Below are 20,711 nucleotides of genomic sequence, written 5' to 3'. Positions count from 1 at the left end.
CGGGTGTCCTCCTGAATTGGTTACCATCTTCCCTTTTGTCAAGGGGAATGAATTTGGTTTCCTTCAGACATTCTCCACTAGTTCTGTTTAGTTTCACAATGTAACAGTGACAAATTCGGAGTGATTTCTGCCAAATACTCCAGTTGTTTGAGAGCAGCATTATACAATGTCACTTCATTCTATAGCTTTAAAATTATCGTGGTAATGAAGCAGCTTTGTAGCCTCAGAGTTTTTCTAAGGGCTGATTGTCCCTCACAAACTGAAATTACTGAAATCAGTTAACTGTTGAGATCTGCTCTTTCATTTGTTTAAGCTCTTCTGATGAATGTTTCCTGGTGGTTTTCTTTTTCAGCTCCCAGGACAGGATCATAACCTGTTCTCTATCCCGCCTCACCTCACTGTTGCTTACTGGCTTTTTTAAAGGTCTTAGAAAACCTTACCGAGATTAGGAACACCAGAGAAGCTCTTATGCCCTTGTCACGTCCATGGAGCTCATCAACTTTAATCTTTAATCTGGAGTGCCATTGAACATTTCTGAGCATGGGAAAAATATGCAAGTAAATCCGAAGAACGTGATCTTTTGAAACTTTTCATAGAATTGGTTTTAACATAAGATTCTTTTCCTTTCTTAAAGTATCTTCTCACCGGTATGAAACACCTAATGATGCCATTGAGGTGATAAGTCCTGCCAGTTCACCTGCACCACCCCAGGAGAAGCTGCAGGCCTATCAAGCAGAGGTGGTTAAGACAAGTCCAGCAGAAAGTATGTCTTTTTTAGCTACTGGTTTCTATCTGTTCATGTTTGCATTTATCATTTCCTTATAGTTACCTGTTCAAACTGTGTTAAGAAATAACTTTTTTTAGTTGTTTTAGGATAATTTTATATGGGTCTACATTAGAATTACTTAAAACTGTACTAATGAAAAACTACTTTTAAACTGATATTGATTACTCTTTTGTTTATATTTTAATAATAGAAAATAATTGATACTAATTTTGTTTGCCCACTTCTGACTTCATATGTTATTTTACTAGTCCTCTGACTTCTGTCAATGAATATTTTTTTCTTTAAAATTAAGATATATAAATTCTGTGTTTAGAGTTATGTACCACACCCCTTTACTGTGTTTATTTTGGACAATGAGTAAAAGGAGAGCCTCCCTGGAGTCAAACATGGTCTGTTCTCTCCCAGCTGATCCCAGCAGACAGTACGAAGGACCATTGCACCACTACCGACCACAGCAGGAATCACCGCCTCCCCAGCAGCAGCTGCCGTCCTCTTCACCGGCAGAGGGCGCAGGGCAGGTGCCCAGGACCCACCGACTCATCACCCTGGCTGACCACATCTGCGTAAGCTGATGGTTATTCTTATTGGTTAAGTTTTTTTTTTTATCATGAGGAAGGCACATTTATATAGAAAGAAAAAAACCACAGTAAGAATGTGTCTACATTTTTTTATGCTGCCTTTTTTTTGTTTGCAAGTACTTAATAAGTTTAACTACTTTATTCTTTTTTCATTCACAGCAAATTATCACACAAGACCTGGTTAGAAATCCAGGCTCCGCACAGCCCCCCCAGCAGCCTCCCGCCTCCACATTCCAAAATGCACCGTCCGCTTTGGTGTCTGCACCTGTGAGGGCTAAGACATCAAATCGCTACAGCCCAGATTCTCAGTCGCAGTCCGTCCACCATCAAAGACCAGGCTCAAGGCTCTCTCCAGAAAATCTTGTGGACAAATCCAGGGGAAGGTATGGTCTTTATTTTGAACCATATGTAAATTTCCAAACAATAAAATAATTTTACTATATCTACAAGATAGGGGATTGATTTCTAACACCTAAAGTTTATCTGCCTTCTTCCCTGGAAAGTGTAAATGAGGGTTTTTCCTCTCTGTTATTCTTGGAATGTCTGCTACCTGAGTAATTTGTGTTATGTCTTTTTAATGTATATTCAAAGTATATTAAAAAAATCAATTGTTATATTCTGTTTGTCAGTTTGCAAAGTTAGTTCTGAAGAATGTATAGTTTGGTAGGAGTTTAAGGACACTTGAGTGGTCCTTTAAGATTGTAAAAATGTTTCTCTCGCTTAATAATTTCTATTGGGCCAGCAGCAATAGATGTTGAGGAAGGTGGCATTGAATAGTGGAAAGTGAGGCCAATACAGCCGTCATGGCAGGTAGCACATTTCATATGTAAGGGCTGTCTGATAGAGAATATATCTTCTTACCTGATGTTCTGTGCTTGAATTAAAAAAGAGAGAGAGAGGTAGAGTTTCCGGTTCAGGATGGTAGACTAAGCATTGTTGTTAATTTTTGTCAAGTTGATTCTGACTCATGGTGACCCCATGTGCAGCAGCGTAAAGCTGCTCCACAGGGTTTTCTTGGCTGTAATCTTAACAGAGACAGATCTCCAGGCCTGTCATACTGGCTGGGTTTGAACTGCTAAACCACTTGTGCCACCTGGGGATCTTGACAAAATATTACCAAAAATCAAAACCAAACCCATTGCCCTTGTGTTGATATCAACTCAGAGCAACCCTATAGGACAGAGTAGAACTGTCCCATAGGGATTCCAAGGCTGTCATCTTTACAGAATATCTTTCTTCTGCAGAGTGACTGGTGGGTTCAAATCTCCAACTTTTTGGTCAGCAGCTAAGCACTTTAACCACTGCAGCACCAGGGCTCCTTGACAAAATATTAGCACATGTTAAATTATAGTAAAGGAGCACAAAGAGAATCAGTTCATGAAAGTGCTGAAAATAATCCTGGGTTACCAACAGATCAGAGATTCTGGCAAATATCTGGCAGGCACACACAGTGGATGGATAAACCAGAGTAGTGGAAGCCATGGCTCAGAGAATGAAAGAGAAATTTGTAGCAAAGGTAGTTATCCAGGCTGTCTGCCATCCCCTTAAATATGCAAAGAACCGAAAGAATTAAGAATAATGTATGAAGAAGCTGGATGGTCGTCTTTTAAAAAGCTTTATCGTGGAAGTTTCCAAACACACACAAAAGCAGACAGGATAGCGTAATAAACCTCCATGATTCCATCACCCAGCTTCAGTAATCATCAGCATATTGCCAATTTTGTGTCAGTTTTATCCCCACGCACCCCCACTCCCAAGGTGGATTATTTTGAAGCAAATCCTAGACATAATCATGAAGAAGCTGAGTGATTGTTAGGATAAGATTTAAGTTTATTCTTTCAACAACAACAGTAAAAATAAATGTGGTTATCGAAGAAGAGCAGAAAGTTGTATTGCAAAGTCATGGTCCGTTCCTGAAGCAAAATAATATATAGCAAATTTTTGAGCAATTGATGGCATTTAAGAAAAGAGAATCCATTTGACTTTTTCACTGGTAATTTCTACATTACTATATCTGTGCATTTGAATGAGGACTGTGACACTTCTTTCATTGGTCTCAGTCATATTACATGGTTTTATGGTTTAAAACATTCGCGCACTCCAGTGTTGTAAGATACCATTACACCCACTCCTCACTTAATTAACGTGGTTAGGTTCCAAAGACCCAGGTCGTTATGCGAAAATCAGCGTTACGTTAAAATGGAGGACGACTGCATCATTACGAAACTGCCAAACTACTGAGAATCATGGTCCAGCCAAGTTGACATATAACCTTAACCACCATCACAGCCAGCATTACTCTCGTCTCATACCTCAGTGTTCGTTACTGCCAGACATAGGTCGTTAATGTGCAAGAGTCGGAGAGTAGACTTTTTACTGTTATCTCAGATGCGAAGTGTCAGATAATAAGATGGTTGGTAAGTGAGGAGTAGGTGTAATTGATTTTCAGTACAGCCTAGAAGCAAAACAGGAGTGTTTTTGTAATTCTAGAATAGAGTGTAAATGCTATACATCACATAAAAAAGGCTGACAGGTCTTGTGGGGAGGGCATTAAAAAAAAAAAAGAACAGTTGAAGTATGCCATCCAAAGTCAAAATAGACAAACCAGAGTTTCAAATAAAATGGACAGCAGCATAAAGGTGGTCAAGTCCTTCATCCTTCGTGGGAGTTGATCCCGTTTCAAGCTTGATGAATCAAGAAATAAAGGTATAAGATTATTTAGGATTCGAGAGTACCCATCACAAGAACTAAAAGAAATGGTAAAAATGGCTACCTCTAATAATTAGATGGAGTTGATGGGGAAAGAAAATCTTATTTTTTTTCTATGTGTTTCAATAGCTACATTATACTGAAGTTATACTTAACTATTATAGTAATAAAATGCAGATGTCAAATGTTTCTCTCACATTATCTTTACTGGCATGGTATACAGAGGGAGAACATGACATTGCAGGGAACCGCTCAGCCCTTGAACGGCGTAATTAGAACCTGTAATGATTCACATGACACAAGTCCTTAGGTTTCAGTTCCCTGTTCAGCCTGTAACTCTAATAAGTCATGATGCAAACTAGGCAGTCCCTGGCCACAGGTAGGATGAGAGGCTGATGTTGAAGTGTATACTGAGCCTCAGGACAGAACCCCTAGCCTGCTGCTTACCCTGCGGCACCATCTGGTAATGTGACTTGTGAATCTGTAGGGCGTGCATGGGGGTAATGGGCAGTAACAGGGATTTTTTTTATATATACCTAGGTATATAGTGAATACCTGAGGCAACTTTTTTTTTTCTCTGATATAAATAGGCAACTTTTTTTGCCTTTTCCCGAATGAAGTAATGAGTTAACCAGTTTCTGTTAAGGGTAAACGCTGAGTGAACCCTTGAAGCACAGTCTAATATTTTACATGTTACGATATTAGGCCTGGAAAATCCCCAGAGAGGAGTCACGTCTCTTCAGAGACCTACGAGCCCATCTCCCCACCCCAGGTTCCAGTTGTGCATGAGAAACAGGACAGCATGCTGCTGTTGTCTCAGCGAGGAGCAGAGTCCGCGGAGCAGAGGTGAGGAGAGGAGTGTGCTGCGTGTCTGACGGCTGCCATTTACGAGCGTGTGTGTGCTCATCACTGCCTGCAGATTTTCCTTAAGTCGATGCCTTCTTTCACTTTTTACTTCGGTGTCAGGAGAAGACTCACAGAGGATCATTTAGTCTGTTCTAATGACCTGATGCAGTGGATTTTAATGAGGAAATTGTAGTATTTAAATAGGTTACAGAAAAAATTTGTTCATTTTCATCTTGAAATTAAGTACATTTAGGTTTTTTTTTTAATCTTCTTTTGGCTGGGTGGTCAGCCACTGATTCAACCAACATTTGAGTGCTTACCATGTATTGAACGATGTGGATTATTTATGGAGGAAGGCCTGTGCAGAACTTCTTTACATAGTTTATCTTACCTATCTCTAACCCTCACCACAACACTGTGAACTATTAGATTTGACCCCCTTCCGCTCCTTTTCCACCAGAGTGACTTGTCTGAATTTCATAATAGGATCAAGTGCTAAGATGACATCCGAGTTCCTTCATGGAACTTATGGACTTACGCTGCATCCAACTTTTATTTGCTGCCACTTCACCCCATATTTTATTCATTTTCCATATCAAGTTGTTTATTGTTCCCTGAATTACTTTCAGTCCATTCTCGTGCTGTTTCCTTGGTGTGGACCATCCTCCCCTGATGCTCTGAAAGGCAAATAGAAGGCAGTAAGAGGGAAGAGTCCAGTTTTAAACCAACATCTCTCTAACTCCCACTGATGTTGTATTTCTTAAAAATATATATTTAAAGTTAATTATTTACTGAATGTATTCATAGTCAACAAAACAGATGCGGGGACCTTTCAATGAAATGAAGAAGAAAATCCATTTTTAGAGAGCAACGATGTTAAATTTAGTTGTTCATTTACATGTCTTCCCTTAAGTTTGTGAGATGTGTGAACACAGGGACTGTGTCTTCATCTTTTTTTCTATCACCTTATTCATCTTTCTTGGCATATAGTAGGTGCTCTCTCTCATGTTTGAGTGAATGAATCCACATGGCCAGACTGGCTTTACCAACTGCCCTCCATATCTTCTCTGTTACCACCTCTGGCTCTAGTGAGGTTCTAGTGGGCCTTAGTTACTAGGGAAAACATGTCTTTAAAAATCTGTTAGTGTAGAACAGAAAACCCTAAGGCATCCTCCAGAAAACTACTGAAACTAATAGAGGAGTTCAGCAGAGTATCAGGATACAAGATAAATATATAAAAATCAGTTGGATTCCTCCACACCAACAAAATGAACATTGAAGAGGAAATCACCAAATCAATGACATTTACAGTAGCCCCCAAGAAGATTAAATACTTAGGAATAAATCTTACCAGAGATGTAAAAGACATACAAAGAAAACTACAGTACACTTCTGCAAGAAACCAAAAGAGACTTACATAAGTGGAAGAACATACCTTGCTCATGAATTAAAAAAGAAAACCAAACCCACTGCTGTCGAGTCAATTCAGACTCATAGCGATCCTACCCATGAGCTATGAGATGCTCATGGATAAGAAGACTTAATATTATAAAAATGTCTGTTCTACCAAAAGCGATCTATACATTTAATGCAATTCCAATCCAAATCCCAAGGACATTCTTTAATGAGATGGAGAAAGAAATCACCAGCTTCATGTGGAAGGGAAAGAGGCCCTGGATAAATAAGGCATTACTGAAAAAGAAGAACAAAGTGGGAGGCCTTACTTTATCTGATTTTAGAACCTATTATACTGCCACAGTAGTCAAAACAGCCTGGTACTGGTACAACAACAGATACATGGACCAATGGAACAGAATTGAGAATCCAGACATAAGTCCATCCACATATGAGCAGCTGATATTTGACAAAGGCCCCAAAACAGTTAAATGGGGGAAATAGAGTCTTTTTAACAAATGGTGCTGGCATAACTGGATATCCGTCTGCAAAAAAATGAAACAAGACCCATACCTCACTCCATGCACAAAAACGAGCTCAAAATGAATCAAAGACCTAAATATAGAATCTAAAATGATAAAGATCATGGAAGAAAAAATAGGGACAACATTAGGAGCCCTAATACATGGCATAAACAGTATACAAAACATTAAGAATGCAGAAGAAAATCTAGATAACTGGGAGCTCCTAAAAATCAAACACCTATGCTCATCCAAAGACTTCACCAAAAGAATAAAAAGACTACCTACAGACTGGGAAAAAGTTTTTAGCTCTGACATTTCCAATCAGCATCTGATCTCTAAAATCTACATGAAACTGCAAAAACTCAACTACAAAAAGACAAATAACCCTATTTAAAAATGGGCAAAAGATAAGAATAGACACTTCACTCAAGAAGACATTCAGGTAGCTAACAGATACATGAGGAAATGTTCACGATCATTAGCCATTAGAGAAATGCAGATCAAAACTACAATGAGATTTCATCTCACTCCAACAAGGCTGGCATTAATCCAAAAAGCGCGAATAAATGCTGGAGAGGCTGTGGAGAGATTGGAACACTTATACACTGCTGGTGGGAATGTAAAATGGTACAACCACTTTGGAAATCCATTTGGCGCTTCCCTAAAAAGCTAGAAATAGAACTACTATACGATCCAGCAATCGCACTCCTTGGAATATATCCTAGAGAAATAAAAGCCTTTACACAAACAGATATATGCACACCCATGTTTACTGCAGCACTGTTTACAATAGCAAAAAGGGAAGCAACCAAGGTTCCCATCAATGGATGGATGGATAAATAAATTATGGTATAGTCACACAGTGGAATAGTACATATTGATAAAGAACAGTGAGGAATCTGTGAACATTTCATAACATGGAGGAACCTGGAAGGCATTACGCTGAGTGAAATCAGTTGCAAAAGGACAAATATTGTATAAGACCACTAGTATAAGAACTTGAGAAATAGTTTAAACTGAGAAGAAAACATTCTTTTGTGGTTACGAGGGGAGGGAGGGAGGGTCGGTGGGAGAGGGGTATTCAGTAATTAGTTGGTAGATAAGAACTACTTTAGGTGAAGGGAAAGACAACACACAGCACAGGGGAGGTCAGCACAACTGGACTAAACCAAAAGCAAAGAAGCTTCCTGAATAAACTGAATGCTTCGAAGGCCAGTATTGCAGGAGCAGGGGTTTGGGGACCATGATTTCAGGGGACATCTAAGTCGATTGGCGTAGTAAAATCTATTAAGAAAACATTCTGCGTCCCACTTTGAAAAGTGGCGTCTGGGGTCTTAAATGCTAGCAAGCAGCCATCTAAGATGCATCAATTGGTCTCAACCCACCTGGATCAAAGGAGAATGAAGAATACCAAGGACACAAGGTAATTACGAGCCCAAGAGACAGAAAGGGCCACATGAACCAGAGACTTACATCATCTTGAGACCAGAAGAACTAGATGATGCCCGGCTACAACCGATGACTGCCCTGACAGAGAACACAACAGAGAACCCCTGAGGGAGCAGGAGAATAGTGGGATGCAGACCCCCAATTCTCATAAAAAGACCAGATTTAATGGCTTGACTGAGACTGGAAGGACCCCGGTTGTCATGGCCCCCAGACCTTCTGTTGGCCCAGGACAGGAACCATTCCCGAAGCCAACTGTTCAGACATGGATTGGACTGGACAATGGGTTGGAGAGGGATGATGGTCAGGAGTAAGCTTCTTGGATCAGGTGGACACTCGAGACTATGTTGGCATCTCCTGCCTGGAGGGGAGATGAGAGGGTAGAGCTGGTTAGAAGCTGGCGAAAAGGACACGAAAAGAGAGAGTGGAGGGAGAGAATAACTGGGAGTGTGTAGCAAGGTGTATAAGTTTTTATGTGAGAGACTGACTTGATTTGTAAACTTTCACTTAAAGCACAATAAAAATTATTTTAAAAAATGTGTTAGTGTAGAAAGCTGCCAATCAAATATGAAGCCCTTTATAGTAAACTTGCTCATCTGTTTGGAGGCTGGAAATGATCCTAACAGGCAGTTTTTTTTTTATCTGTTCCAGCTGTTCTGGTCAAGTCCAGCTGTTGATAGCTTATTACTGGCATTCAAAATCATTCTGCTAGTCAGACAGTTCCTGGTTCACATGGTAACCATAAATACATCAGTGTTTTATGTTGTTAAGCAGAGAGCATCATGTTAAGTTGTTTTCGGGTTTTTCCATTAATACTCATTTACTGCTTGTTCATTCCTTGTTAAAAATTCCTATTCAAGGTTATTTCTATTCCCAGCCCTAATTTTGTGATTTAGTTTTTGGTTTATGGTTACATATGTTTTTTAGGGTTGTAACAACACACACAGTATAGGGAAGCAGTAGTTTTCCAAGTACTGTATGGGTTTTATTATCATTGACAGAAATGTCCCCAAGGTTATGAGTACATGATGATAATAGACATAACCGTGTTCCCAACAGGAATGATTCCCGCTCGCCAGCAAGTATAAGCTACTTGCCGTCGTTCTTCACCAAGCTTGAAAACACTTCACCCATGGTTAAATCAAAGAAGCAGGAAATTTTTCGTAAGTTGAACTCCTCTGGTGGAGGTGACTCTGATATGGGTAAGTGGGATTTCTTTCATGAACCCCAAATTAAACGTGCCTTTTAGTAATGCGCCTGCAGTGCTGCCTCTTCTGTAGTCCTTGAGTTTGGAGGCACAGGGCATTTATCCAGCCACAACTGATCGTGAAGTTCCTTCTTTAAATGTCTGCTAGTTTCGTGAAGATTCCTCAGGGAGCTGGAACGTCCCACTTCTGAAGCTGTCCATTTTATCTTTGGAAAATGCCAGGTTTTTTCATATGTGGGATGGGATTAGCTCTTTGTAGTTTTAACCCATTGGTGTTAATCTTATCCATTTGGGTTATTTTAAAGCCATTCTTTTTCTTCATCTACATGACATCTCTTCAGATATCTGAAAAGACAGTCATGTCCTTCACAAGCCGTCTTGTCTCTGTAGACATCCCTAGTTTCATCATTTATCACAGGGCTTGGTTCTGAGTACCCCTTCCACCTCAGTGCTCTACACTAAAATCATTTTATTTCGTTTCGCCTGTAGTAGTTCTGAGTAATACAAATAGAGTGGTGTGGTATGATCACTTCCCCATCCTAAGTTCATCGGGAAGGTAGCTTTTGTGGCCGCCACATGACACTGTGAAGTTACACTGCACTTAGTAAGAACACAGATGTCGTGCTCTTTTAGGATCTCCATTCCTACACACTTCTCCCTTACCGAATCTTGGCATTTAGTAGATCCAAGTAATAGGACCAGGCAGTCTGTGCTTGTTCCGTTCCACCTACTTGCCTACCTCCAGCATTTATCTAGATCTCAGTTCAGCATTCATCTTCAAATCTGATTAAGACCACCTTCTAAAAAAATTAATAACATCAATAAAAATAGTAATAGCGAATATGTATGTAGAACCTGCTGTGTGCCGGGCTTTATTCTGAGTACATATGCATATATAAATTTCTTTAATCCTCAAAACAGGCCACATGTTATCTCCAATTAGTAAATGAAAAAATGGAGACTAAGAGGTGTTTAATAACTGGCCTAGGCTCTATAACTACTCAGTAATGGCGTTGGTGTTCACACCCAGGTATTCCACCTGGAGACTGTGCTTCTAACAGCACTGTACTGATAGCATCGTTAGTCAGATCACTAGTAAACATTCACGAGGATAAAGCTCCATGGCATCGGAAACTTTCCTTTGGGTCGGTGTGCATGTGTTAATCAGAACCTTCCTCTTACTGTTACTCAGTACACTTACTTATACTTCCCCTGGGTGTATTTATCCATATCCATCTTTTCCTCAGGTATGTCCAGTAATAACGGAGGGACTTTGTTAGATGCCTTCCTGAAATCTGGGCATACCATAATCTGCTTTATATCTGTCTCCTGACCCTGTCAAATGAAGTAAAGTTGTGGGCTGAGTAAGAACTGTTAGTGCCAGAGGACATGTGGTTAGGCCTGTGACACTTTGTGATTAATAAATTCTGAAAAAATCAAAGACAAAAAGGATGACTTCAGTGTTGCTTGCTGTTCATGAACTTGTCCTAGCTCCTAATTAACTAGATTCTCTTCATAAGTGACAACAAACCACCTAAAAAGGTAAATATTTTAGAATGCTGACCACAATTGCTATCAAGCTTACAGATATCCCTTCTTTTTTATTATTTATTGTATTTTTCTGTGTCTACTCTCCAGCTGTTTCATCTGTTATTTACAGGTCCTCAAATGTTTCCAACAAAAATACAGTGTTCTCATTTTCAGATTCTCTCAGAACCCTGAGGTGAATTTCAAAGCATAGAGGCGTACAGATTTTATAACAAGCAATTAAGAACTGTTTCACCTTTGTGTGGTTTCTGGTCATCTCCTCTATCTTTTTTCCTCTAGTCTTTGTTTTGCTCATTTAGTGAGAAGAAAATCCTTGACAGGAAAATGCCTGTCAGTAAGTTGAACTGTTCTTCTCACCTCAGGTCAACAGCGTCATTGTTAAAACAGTCATTTATTGAGCAGGGTAGTATGCTGGGTGCTTTCACTATGACAGATGGTCTCTACTCAGGAAGTGTCTGAGGAAACAAGTACCTAACTTTAACAAAGATAAAACTTATTAAGGTCTTAAGGCAAGTACTAACAACATAGCTTTGGTCTGAGATTTTTTTTTTTTTTTTTTATTGCAAGAGTTCTTTTTGACTGTGGAAAGCCTAATCCATATTAAGGAACCAGTGGGCTCATCCTGTCCCGCCCATCAGAAACCGTACAGCTTCACTGCAGCTGAACATCTCCCAACTCAGTGTTCCTACAAAAGACACCAAGTACTTCATTCTTTGGGAAACCTAATGCTTTAAAACATTATTTGATCTCTTTGCAGCCTTTGACATTAATGAACTACTTCCCTGTTCCAGAAATGCTCTCTTCTCTTGGCTTTCAGGTACTACTTTCTCCTTTTTTTCCCCCTCAATCTTTAGTCATTTCTTCTGTCTTCTTAAAAGCTCAGTCTTGCTTTGCCTGGCTCTCGAATGCTAGCTTTCTGTAGACTCCGTCTCAGCCCTTTTCTCTTTCTTTCACTGTGATCTCTGAGTCAGCTTATCTCTTTGAGGGGTTTACACTGTCACCTTTATGCGGAAAACCTTTCTCTGGAGTTGAGCATTTTCTCCTGAGCGCTACGCATGTACTCTACTTTGTAGGCCTCATTTCTCCTTGAATATCTCACTGACAATTAAATATCTAAAATAGAACTCACATTCCACCTCCCTACAAAAAAATTCTGTTCCTCAGGAAGTAGCTCCAGTGTTCACTTTCTTGGCAGTCCTCACTCTCCCTCATTCTTCACATCTTCTCAGGGAATCACCTCCCTTCTCCACGTTCCTGAAGAACTACCACGTTGTTACACCTGTTAGTTTGCCATCTGCTTTAAACCAAGGGTCCTCAAAGTGTGTAATACGCATCACGGTCGCCTGGGTCTTGTTACTGCAGTATAGGACCCCAGGAATCTAGGAGCTTGCATTTTTACTGAGCTACAGCAGTGATTGTGATCAGGACAGCCTCGGGGTACAGTAAGCTCCATGACTGAGGGAAGGGATGCATTTTAGTACAGCATCAAACTCTTGTCTTTGGGTGAACTGTATGGAATTGCCTTCATCTGACAATTTCTGATCATTAAAAATTATTCAACTGAATAATTGATTGCTCAATAAATATTTGTAAAATGAAAGAGTCTTATTCCACAAGCTTTTCTGGTAACTAAAAAACCAAGCCCGTTGCTGTTGAGTCACAGTGCCCCTATAGGACAGATTAGAACTGCCCCATAGAGTTTGCAAGGCTGTAATCTTTATGGAAGCAGACTGCTACATCATTGTCCCATGGAGCAGCTGGTGGGTTCAAAGCATCAGCCTTTTGGTTAGTAGCCAAACGCTTAACCACTGCACCACCAGGGCTCCTTCTGTGATAACTACAACCTTGTATTTATCACCCTGTGTTACTTCAGGTTCAGTTAATTTACCGTGAGTGTTATCTGGCCCGTAAGTGAGGCGACTGTCATCCATAGTCACTGTTTTATTTTTCTTCTGGAGAATTTTCTTCTCTTGTCTTGTTTGCATACAGCCTGCCTCCTTGATCAAAAAAAAGCTAGTCTTTTTGCCACCCATTTACTGCCTGTATTCTTGTTTCTCTTTCAAATTCTCAGCATCCAGTTGGAAAAAGCAATGAAAACACCATCTCTGTCCCCAAACTCCTTCCATTTCTTCTTCTTTTTTAAATTCTGCGCTAGGTGAAAGTTTACAGAGCAAATTAGTCTCCCATTTGACAGTTCTTATGTAAAGTGTTCTGTGATACTGGTTTCATTTCCCACGGTGTGCCTGCCCTCCCCTCATTACCGTCCTAGGTTTCCAGTTTCTTTTCGTCTGGTTTTTCTGTCCCTTCCGAAGCCATCTCATTTTGCATTTGGGCAAGTATTGTCCTTATGATGTCATATAATTGACTGTTGTAAAGGGGCACACTCCTCTCTGGTGTTATTGTTTATTTATGAGCTGTCTATTGTTTGGCTGAAAGGTGGTCTCTGGGAATGTCTTCTCATTCTGTTTGTGGCACAGTGCCTTATGGGTAGTTCAGGTCTTCTGCTGTTGTTGTTGAATAAGAATTCCAAATTGCACAGTTAGCAGGAATGAAAAAGAATCAACAGAGTCTAGGTCTCATCCAGGGAATACCCTGGAACTCTAGAAGAGCTTCCAGTTCACAACTTTCATACTGTTTGTTGAGGAGTAACCAGTCATATGGTGTCTTTCCCTGGATAACCTCAGGTTGTCTCAAACCCGCTCACACTGGCAGAAGTGAACCCAGACCTCTTCTCTAGCAAGCCTGGACTCCTGCTCTGCAGGCAGGCGTTTCTGTTTGTGTCTCTCCAGCTGCGCAAAGTTTCTTCTCTTCCTTTGGGTTATAGCACTGCTGCTTTGATTTCCCTATCTCAGTTCATTGTTTTTAACTATAATACTATTTTTTGGTGAAAGTTTACACAGCAAGTTCCCATTTAACAGTTTCTATACATACATACAGTTCAATGACATTGGTTACATTTTTCATTATGTGTCAACATTCTCACTGTTTCCATTCTGGTTGTTCCATTTTCATTGATCTAGCTTCCCTGCCCCACCCCCTTACCTTCTCATCTTTATTTTATGAGCCTGTCTTTTACTAACCGAAGGGTGACCTCCGGGTGTGGTTTCAGTGCAAAGTGTAAAGGGTATCTCAGTGCGATAGTCTCAGGAGTTCCTCTAGTCTCTACTAGTTCAGTAAGTCTGGCCTTTTTTTAGACTAGTTTCTTCTTTGAGTCTTTGGTTTCCTTCTTTCTCTTTTGCTCCAGTTGAATATAGATCAGCAGTTGTATCTTAGATGGCTGCTCACAAGCTTTTAAGACCCCAGACACCACTCACCAAACTAGGGTGTAGAACATAAAGTTTGTCAACTATTTTATGCCAGTTGAGGAAGTTGTCCCACAAGACTATGGTCCTAAGCCTTCCAATCTAGTAAACAAATCCCATGAAGTATTTGGTTATGCCTGGGAAGTCTGTAACTGTGCCCCCTTGTGCTTTATTATGTACGTGAATATATATGCAGCACACACGTGTATGTATGTATGCCTCCGGATATGCCTGTACGTGCCCATGTATGTACATGCATATATGCATACATATATACCTGGGTGACCATACCCATATTTTTTGGTTGTTATTGCTGTTGTTACAAAATTGTGTATGTTACAGCATTTACCAAAAACGTCCCTTATTGTATACTTCTTAGTGTCATCATTTACCTTGGTCATATTGTCCATACTTCATCTACATGTGGTATTGCTTTTCCCATCACCAAAATAACCAGTGTCTACTATCTAGAGAGTTAGGGTGTTATTCCCCATCTTCTCCCTCCCATCCCTGGTAACTGGGAGTGAATGTTGTTTTCTGTATGTATACCTGTTCTTGGTTTCTTATAAACGTGCAATCATACAGTATTTATCCTTTTGTGATTGATCTTACTCAGCGTAACGTCCTCCACATTATATTTTGAGAACTCATCATTATTCCTTACTGTTGCTTGTATCCCATTGTATGTATTACCACATTTTCTTAATCCATTCATCTGCTGTTGGGCTCTTAGGTCGTTGCCATCTTTTTGCTATTGTGAATAATGCCACAAGGAACATGAGTGTGATGTGTCTATCTGTGACACTGCTATTAAATCTCTAGTGTATATACACCTAGGAGTGGGATTGCTGGAGCATAAGATAACTTTACCTTTTTGAGGAGGCACCATACCATTGTCCTTAGCGGCTATACCATTTTGCAGTCCTACCAGCAGTGGATAAGTGTTCCCATCTCCCCACAGCCTTCCCAGCTTTTGTTTTCTGGTTTTGGTCAGCGCCATCTTTGCAGGGGCCAGACGGTCTCTCGTTGGAGTTTGGACTCTGATGATCATGAACATCTTCTCACGTGTTTGTTGGCTGCTTGAGCGCCCTCTTTGGTGAACTGTCTGTTCATGTCCTTTTCCCACTTTTTGTTGGCTGCTTGAGCGCCCTCTTTGGTGGACTGTCCATGTCCTTTTCCCACTTTTCAATTGCATATCGTTTTGCCATTGAGTTGTTGAAGTTTTCTGTATGATTTTTTTCCCAGTCTGTAGGTTCTCTTTTTACTCTTGATAAAGTCTTTTGATGAGCATAAGTATTTAATTTTTAGGAGGTCCCAGTTATCTAATTTGCCTTCTCGTTTGTGCATTTGTAGTTGTGTTTGATAATCTATTTCTGAAAAAATTTAGGTTTCAGTTTTGTCCTGTTATCTTCCAGGGACATTATATTTTTAGCATTTAGGTCTGTGATCTATTTTGAGTTTTTAGGTATAGTGTGAAGGATGGATCCTGTTTCATTTTTCTCAAATGGACGTCCAGCTTTGCCAACTCCATTTGTTAAAGATCCTGTTTCTTCCCCACTGAATAGACTTTGGCCCCCTGTCAGACATTTATAAGAAGACATCAGCTGCCCATGGATGGATGTACTTCCAGGCTCTCAGTTCTGTTCCATTGGTCTGTGTGTCTGTCACTGAACCAGTACCAACCCATTTTAGTTACTGCGGCTTCCATTTTATCTTTACTAAGGGATGAAAAATAAAGGTTTAAATCATGGAGAGTATAAAGGTTGATTTTATTGTAGGATTTTTTCTTTTTGAGACTTTATCTATTTTGGTGTATATGATTATCACATTGCAATTAACTCAAGTATTTGTTTAAATACAGCAGCTGCTCAGCCAGGAACTGAGATCTTTAATTTGCCAGCAGTCACCGCCTCAGGTGAGATTCATAATGCATTTTTGTCAATAGGAAATGGGTACAGTAGCAGTCATCCAACAGATATGTCAGTATGAAATGGGTACAGCAGTGGTCATCCCACAGATATGTCAATATGAAATGGGTACAGTAGCTGTCATCCCACAGATATGTCAGTAAGAAATGGGTACAGTAGCGGTCATCCCACAGATATGTCAATATGAAATGGGTACAGTAGCTGTCATCCCACAGATATGTCAACATGAAATGGGTACAGCAGCGGTCATCCCACAGATATGTCCATATGAAATGGGTACAGCAGTGGTCATCCCACAGATATGTCCATATGAAATGGGTACAGCAGTGGTCATCCCACAGATATGTCCATATGAAATGGGTACAGCAGTGGTCATCCCACAGATATGTCCATATGAAATGGGTACAGCAGTGGTCATCCCACAGATATGTCCATATGAAATTGGTATAGTTGCGGGCATCCCACAGATATGTCCACATGAAATGGGTACAGTAGCGGTCATCCCACAGATATATATTGAGTGCTGACTTCTTAACAGAGAACTGTTCTAATACACAAAGATGAATGAAGTATTACCTCTGTCTTTAAAAAGCTTATAATCTAGTAAGGGAGGAAGTAGTCAGCAATAAGAAATGAATTGAGATTCAATAAATATTTGTTGAACAAATAAATGAACAAACAGAATCAAAACCATTAAAGAACAGTGTAGGAACTGGGGAACTGAAAAAGAAAACGTAATTGAGTAGCTTTAACACAAGTGGATGATTGATTCGCTTCCTTGAGTTATTATTTGTGTATTTAGACGGCCTCTGTTTGGGCTCCCACTGGTGATTTAGGCTACTTAACTAGGTAGTGCTTCAAGTGGGCTGAAGGGCTCTATGTAAGTCTGTCCGTTTCTGTTTCCAGAGAAACAAGCAGAAAATGCTTTTGGTTGTTTTTTCAGGCTCAGTAACCTCTAGAGGTCATTCTTTTGCTGACCCTGCTGGTAATCTCGGTCTAGAAGACATTATCAGGAAGGCTCTCATGGGCAGCTTTGATAACAAAGTGGATGATCACGGAATTGTCATGTCCCAGCCTGTGCCTGGTAGTGCTAACACTGCAGTTGTACCCAGTGGAGAGACACGCAGAGAGGAAAGGGACCCATCACCAAATTCAGGTACAGTTTTCTCTTTTGTACCTTTCTGCTGCTTTTCCCAAGAAAAAGCCAATTTATTTCCCAAGTTCTGATTCAGAGAGATTTTGCCTTTATGTGTGCTCAGTCACCTCTGAGGGTTTTAGTTACTCTTTCTAAAAAAAAATTTAACCTTTTGAGAACTAGTTGTCTCTAGTGCTTAAGATATTTCAGTTTTGGTTTATTTTCCTTTTTATCTTCAGGCAAAAGATTTCACTATGGTTAAGAAAAAGATTGAAGAGATTGAAGTTTTTCTTAACTCACATTAACTTTGAGACAAAATCGATTGACATCTTGCTCTGAAAGACGAATACTGTCTTCCCCTTTGTGCTGCCACCTTCCAGTTTTTATTGACTTAAATATAGGTGTGTGCATACAGGTGTACTCTAAGGTTATAATATTGGTGACTTGTTATGCAATTACAATTATCCTGGTTGCACAGTCGTCGTGTTTTGGCATCTCTGTTCTAAGGTGTGGAAATCCTGGTGGCATAGTGGTTAAGTGCTACAGCTGCTAACCAGAGGGTCGGCAGTTCGAATCCGTCAGGCGCTCCTTGGAAACTCTATGGGGCAGTTCTACTCTGTCCTACAGGGTTGCTATGAGTCGAAATCGACTTGATGGCACTGGGTTTTTTTGTTTTTTTTTTTTTTGGTTTATTATAAGGTGTACTTCTCTTCATGGATTCTTGGTAAGGTTTTCATACTGCAGTTTTTCACAAAGGGGGCTGTTTTCCAGAGTTCTTCCACGTTTGAGAATGTCTTGTTGCCTTTATGTGTATGGGCAGTGACAGCCTGACCTAGCTTTTCTCAGATCGTCCTGTAGACACAATTCCTTTTTTTCTGGCATCCATCACTGTACAAGAAATAAGGCCAGGGTTTTCTTCCCTTTTGTGTGGGTGACTGCCTTATCTGCCTGAAGAATCCTTTCTCTCTCAATTTAAATAATCAACCGTCAGAATGTGCCGATGGGACCATTCTGTGTCACATCTTCCTGACAGAGTAGGGCCTTGGCATCTGCAGGCTGATTCCCACCCTTGGGAAATGTTCTATTAAATGTTCTTCTGAATTATTTTTCTTTGCTGGGCTCCATTTCAGAAACGCCAGTTATCTTTTTGCTGATAGTCTTTGTGCATCTTCTCTTCTAATTAGTCATCTTGATCTTTTTCCATTGGTTTTCCTGTGATTATCTCAAAACTTTCTTCTATACTAGTAATTCCTTTTAGTTGTCTCTTCTGTTCCCTGCTGTTTCTAATTTATTCTGTATTGCTGTAGTTTTGCTAAGAGTCCTTGGGTAGCCTGAACAGTTAATATGCTTGGCTGTTAACCGGAAGGTTGGCTGTTTGAGTCCTTTCTGAGGCAGCACAGAAGAAAAGCCTGGCAGTCTGCTTCCAAAAACTCAGTTATGAAAACCTTATAGGGCACAGCTCTTCAATTCTGACACCCATGGGGTCCTCCTGAATCAAAATCAGCTCAATGGAAACTGGTTTTTATAGATTTTACACTTGTTTCCTAAGTTGTCTCTTTTTGGTTGTTCACTGAGCTTTTTTTGTAGACTAGCTTTTTCTTCAGCATATGAAGCACCTTTCCCTCCTCTGCATTTTTTAGTATTTTCTCCCTGATCATCAAGGACTTTCATCTCTTCTCTTTCCAGCTTCTTTGAGGGCTAGAAGTTGCTTTCTATTCACTTTTTTTCGTATCCTGAAGGATTTCTGGGCAGGGTCAAATTGTTCTACTAGGACTGAGGAAAAAGTTTGCTGGTGACCTAGGCTCTGCTCTTTTGAGACCTTTGTGATGTTTCCCACTCCCTGGAGCCTCTGCTGAGTTCACCAATTAAACAGAGCCTTGAAAAATGGAAAGGCCACCAAGACCTGCCAGGGGTCTGCTGAGGTCCTGCAGTGACGTGAAAGGCTTCTGCCCCATACAGCTGTTTTTCCTTGGCATACTTTTTTTTTATGTAGCATATCAGTTCTCTGTGTGTTTCCCTATAAATCTGGAGGAAGGTAGGGGTAAGGCAGGATCCCTGGTGGTGCCGTAGTTAAAGCACTCGGTTGCTAACCAAAAAGTTGGTGGTTCAAAGCCACCAGCTGCTCCTCGAGAGATGTGGCAGCCTTCTTCCATAGAGATTTACAGCCTTGGAAGCCCTATGGGACAGTTCTACTCTGTCCTTTAGGGTCGCTATGAGCTGGAATCAACTCCACAGCTGCAGGTTTCGGGTTTGTTTGTTTAGGGCTAAGGTAGGAGCCCATAGTGGTTAAGCGCTTAGCTGATAAAGGTTGGCAGTTCAAACCCACCAGTAGCTCCACAGGAGAAAGACCTAACGATCTGTTCCTGTAACGATTACAGCCTAGGAAGCCCTATGGGGCAGTTCTACTGTGTCCTATAGGGTTGCTGTGAGGTGGCACAACAACAACAGGGGGAAGGAGTGAGGATCTAAGGTTTTTGTTAGCTTATTTCCTTAGCACAGCTTCTGTGCTTCAAGGCTAGGAAGGAAGCCTTGATGCTCCAGAAATTCAGTTCTTTGGTTTCCACATTTCTAAGTTTATGGCATAAAGTTGCCACCACCACCCCCCCCCCCTTTTTTTTTTCGGTTGCTGCAAGTAAAATTCGGCTTTCTTTTTTTTATTTCATTGGGTACTAAGATCTGGATGCTTCATGTTACCGCTCGTCAGTGTTTCCATAGGTTTTTAAGTTGAAAATTTAAATACTGTACATCAATAATTAATAACTGACCTTTTTTTTTTCAGGAGGAGGAGTCTGCAAACCAAAGCTGATCAGCAAGTCAAACAGCAGGAAATCTAAGTCTCCTATCCCTGGGCAAGGCTACCTGGGAACCGAGCGGCCCTCTTCAGTGTCCTCTGTGCATTCAGAAGGGGACTACCATCGGCAAACGCCGGGGTGGGCCTGGGAAGACAGGCCCTCTTCAACAGGTGAGACGCTTGTTTCACTGGCAGAAGCGGAGACTTAAGGCAGTTTCTACCAGTATCTTGATTATGACTGAAAAGATCAGAAGCTTTGTTTGGAAAGCTGTGTCTCCATTACTGATCATTAGTAGATTTCACTTTCCAGCACAGAAAATGAACGCACATAATGGCAACCCTTTCAAGGACGCTAAATCTCACTAGCACAAAGGTAGAGCTGAGAACCTACTTCTGCAGCATGCTGGTGGACAACATCTGCTGTCTGCAAAACAAGGCTGTAGCTTCGTTTCTTTCATGAACGGCACCTCCACGTGAAGTGCCGCCTTCAAGGCAGCTTTACCCTTAGCCTGTCA

The 20,711-nt window shown here is 40.6% G+C and overlaps 2 protein-coding genes across 10 annotated transcripts in view; one reads left to right on the top strand and one right to left on the bottom strand.

The window, feature by feature from the left end:
* Nucleotides 1–20,711, top strand: part of NCOR1 (nuclear receptor corepressor 1) — a 240,883-nt gene that overhangs the window by 217,683 nt on the left and 2,489 nt on the right. For 7 of the 9 annotated variants that reach the window (XM_049859791.1, XM_049859790.1, XM_049859789.1 and 4 more), the window contains 8 exons: nucleotides 635–763; nucleotides 1,193–1,350; nucleotides 1,525–1,748; nucleotides 4,780–4,920; nucleotides 9,345–9,487; nucleotides 16,204–16,257; nucleotides 17,214–17,426; nucleotides 20,185–20,367. In XM_049859791.1, the coding sequence (XP_049715748.1) occupies nucleotides 635–763; nucleotides 1,193–1,350; nucleotides 1,525–1,748; nucleotides 4,780–4,920; nucleotides 9,345–9,487; nucleotides 16,204–16,257; nucleotides 17,214–17,426; nucleotides 20,185–20,367 (1,245 nt within the window). The remainder of the gene's footprint in view (nucleotides 1–634; nucleotides 764–1,192; nucleotides 1,351–1,524; nucleotides 1,749–4,779; nucleotides 4,921–9,344; nucleotides 9,488–16,203; nucleotides 16,258–17,213; nucleotides 17,427–20,184; nucleotides 20,368–20,711) is intronic. The other 2 variants (XM_049859792.1, XM_049859786.1) reach the window with 2 other exon arrangements.
* Nucleotides 4,915–20,711, bottom strand: part of TTC19 (tetratricopeptide repeat domain 19) — a 62,863-nt gene continuing 47,066 nt past the window's right edge. Inside the window, exon 11 of the transcript XR_007514027.1 lies at nucleotides 4,915–5,597. The gene's annotated coding sequence lies outside the window, so the exon portion shown is untranslated. The remainder of the gene's footprint in view (nucleotides 5,598–20,711) is intronic.

Source organism: Elephas maximus, chromosome 19, assembly GCF_024166365.1.
Source record: "Elephas maximus indicus isolate mEleMax1 chromosome 19, mEleMax1 primary haplotype, whole genome shotgun sequence".
Classification (NCBI taxonomy): domain Eukaryota; kingdom Metazoa; phylum Chordata; class Mammalia; order Proboscidea; family Elephantidae; genus Elephas; species Elephas maximus.
The sequence above is the reverse complement of the archived record's forward strand: the minus strand, read 5'-3'. Positions and strand labels throughout refer to the sequence as shown.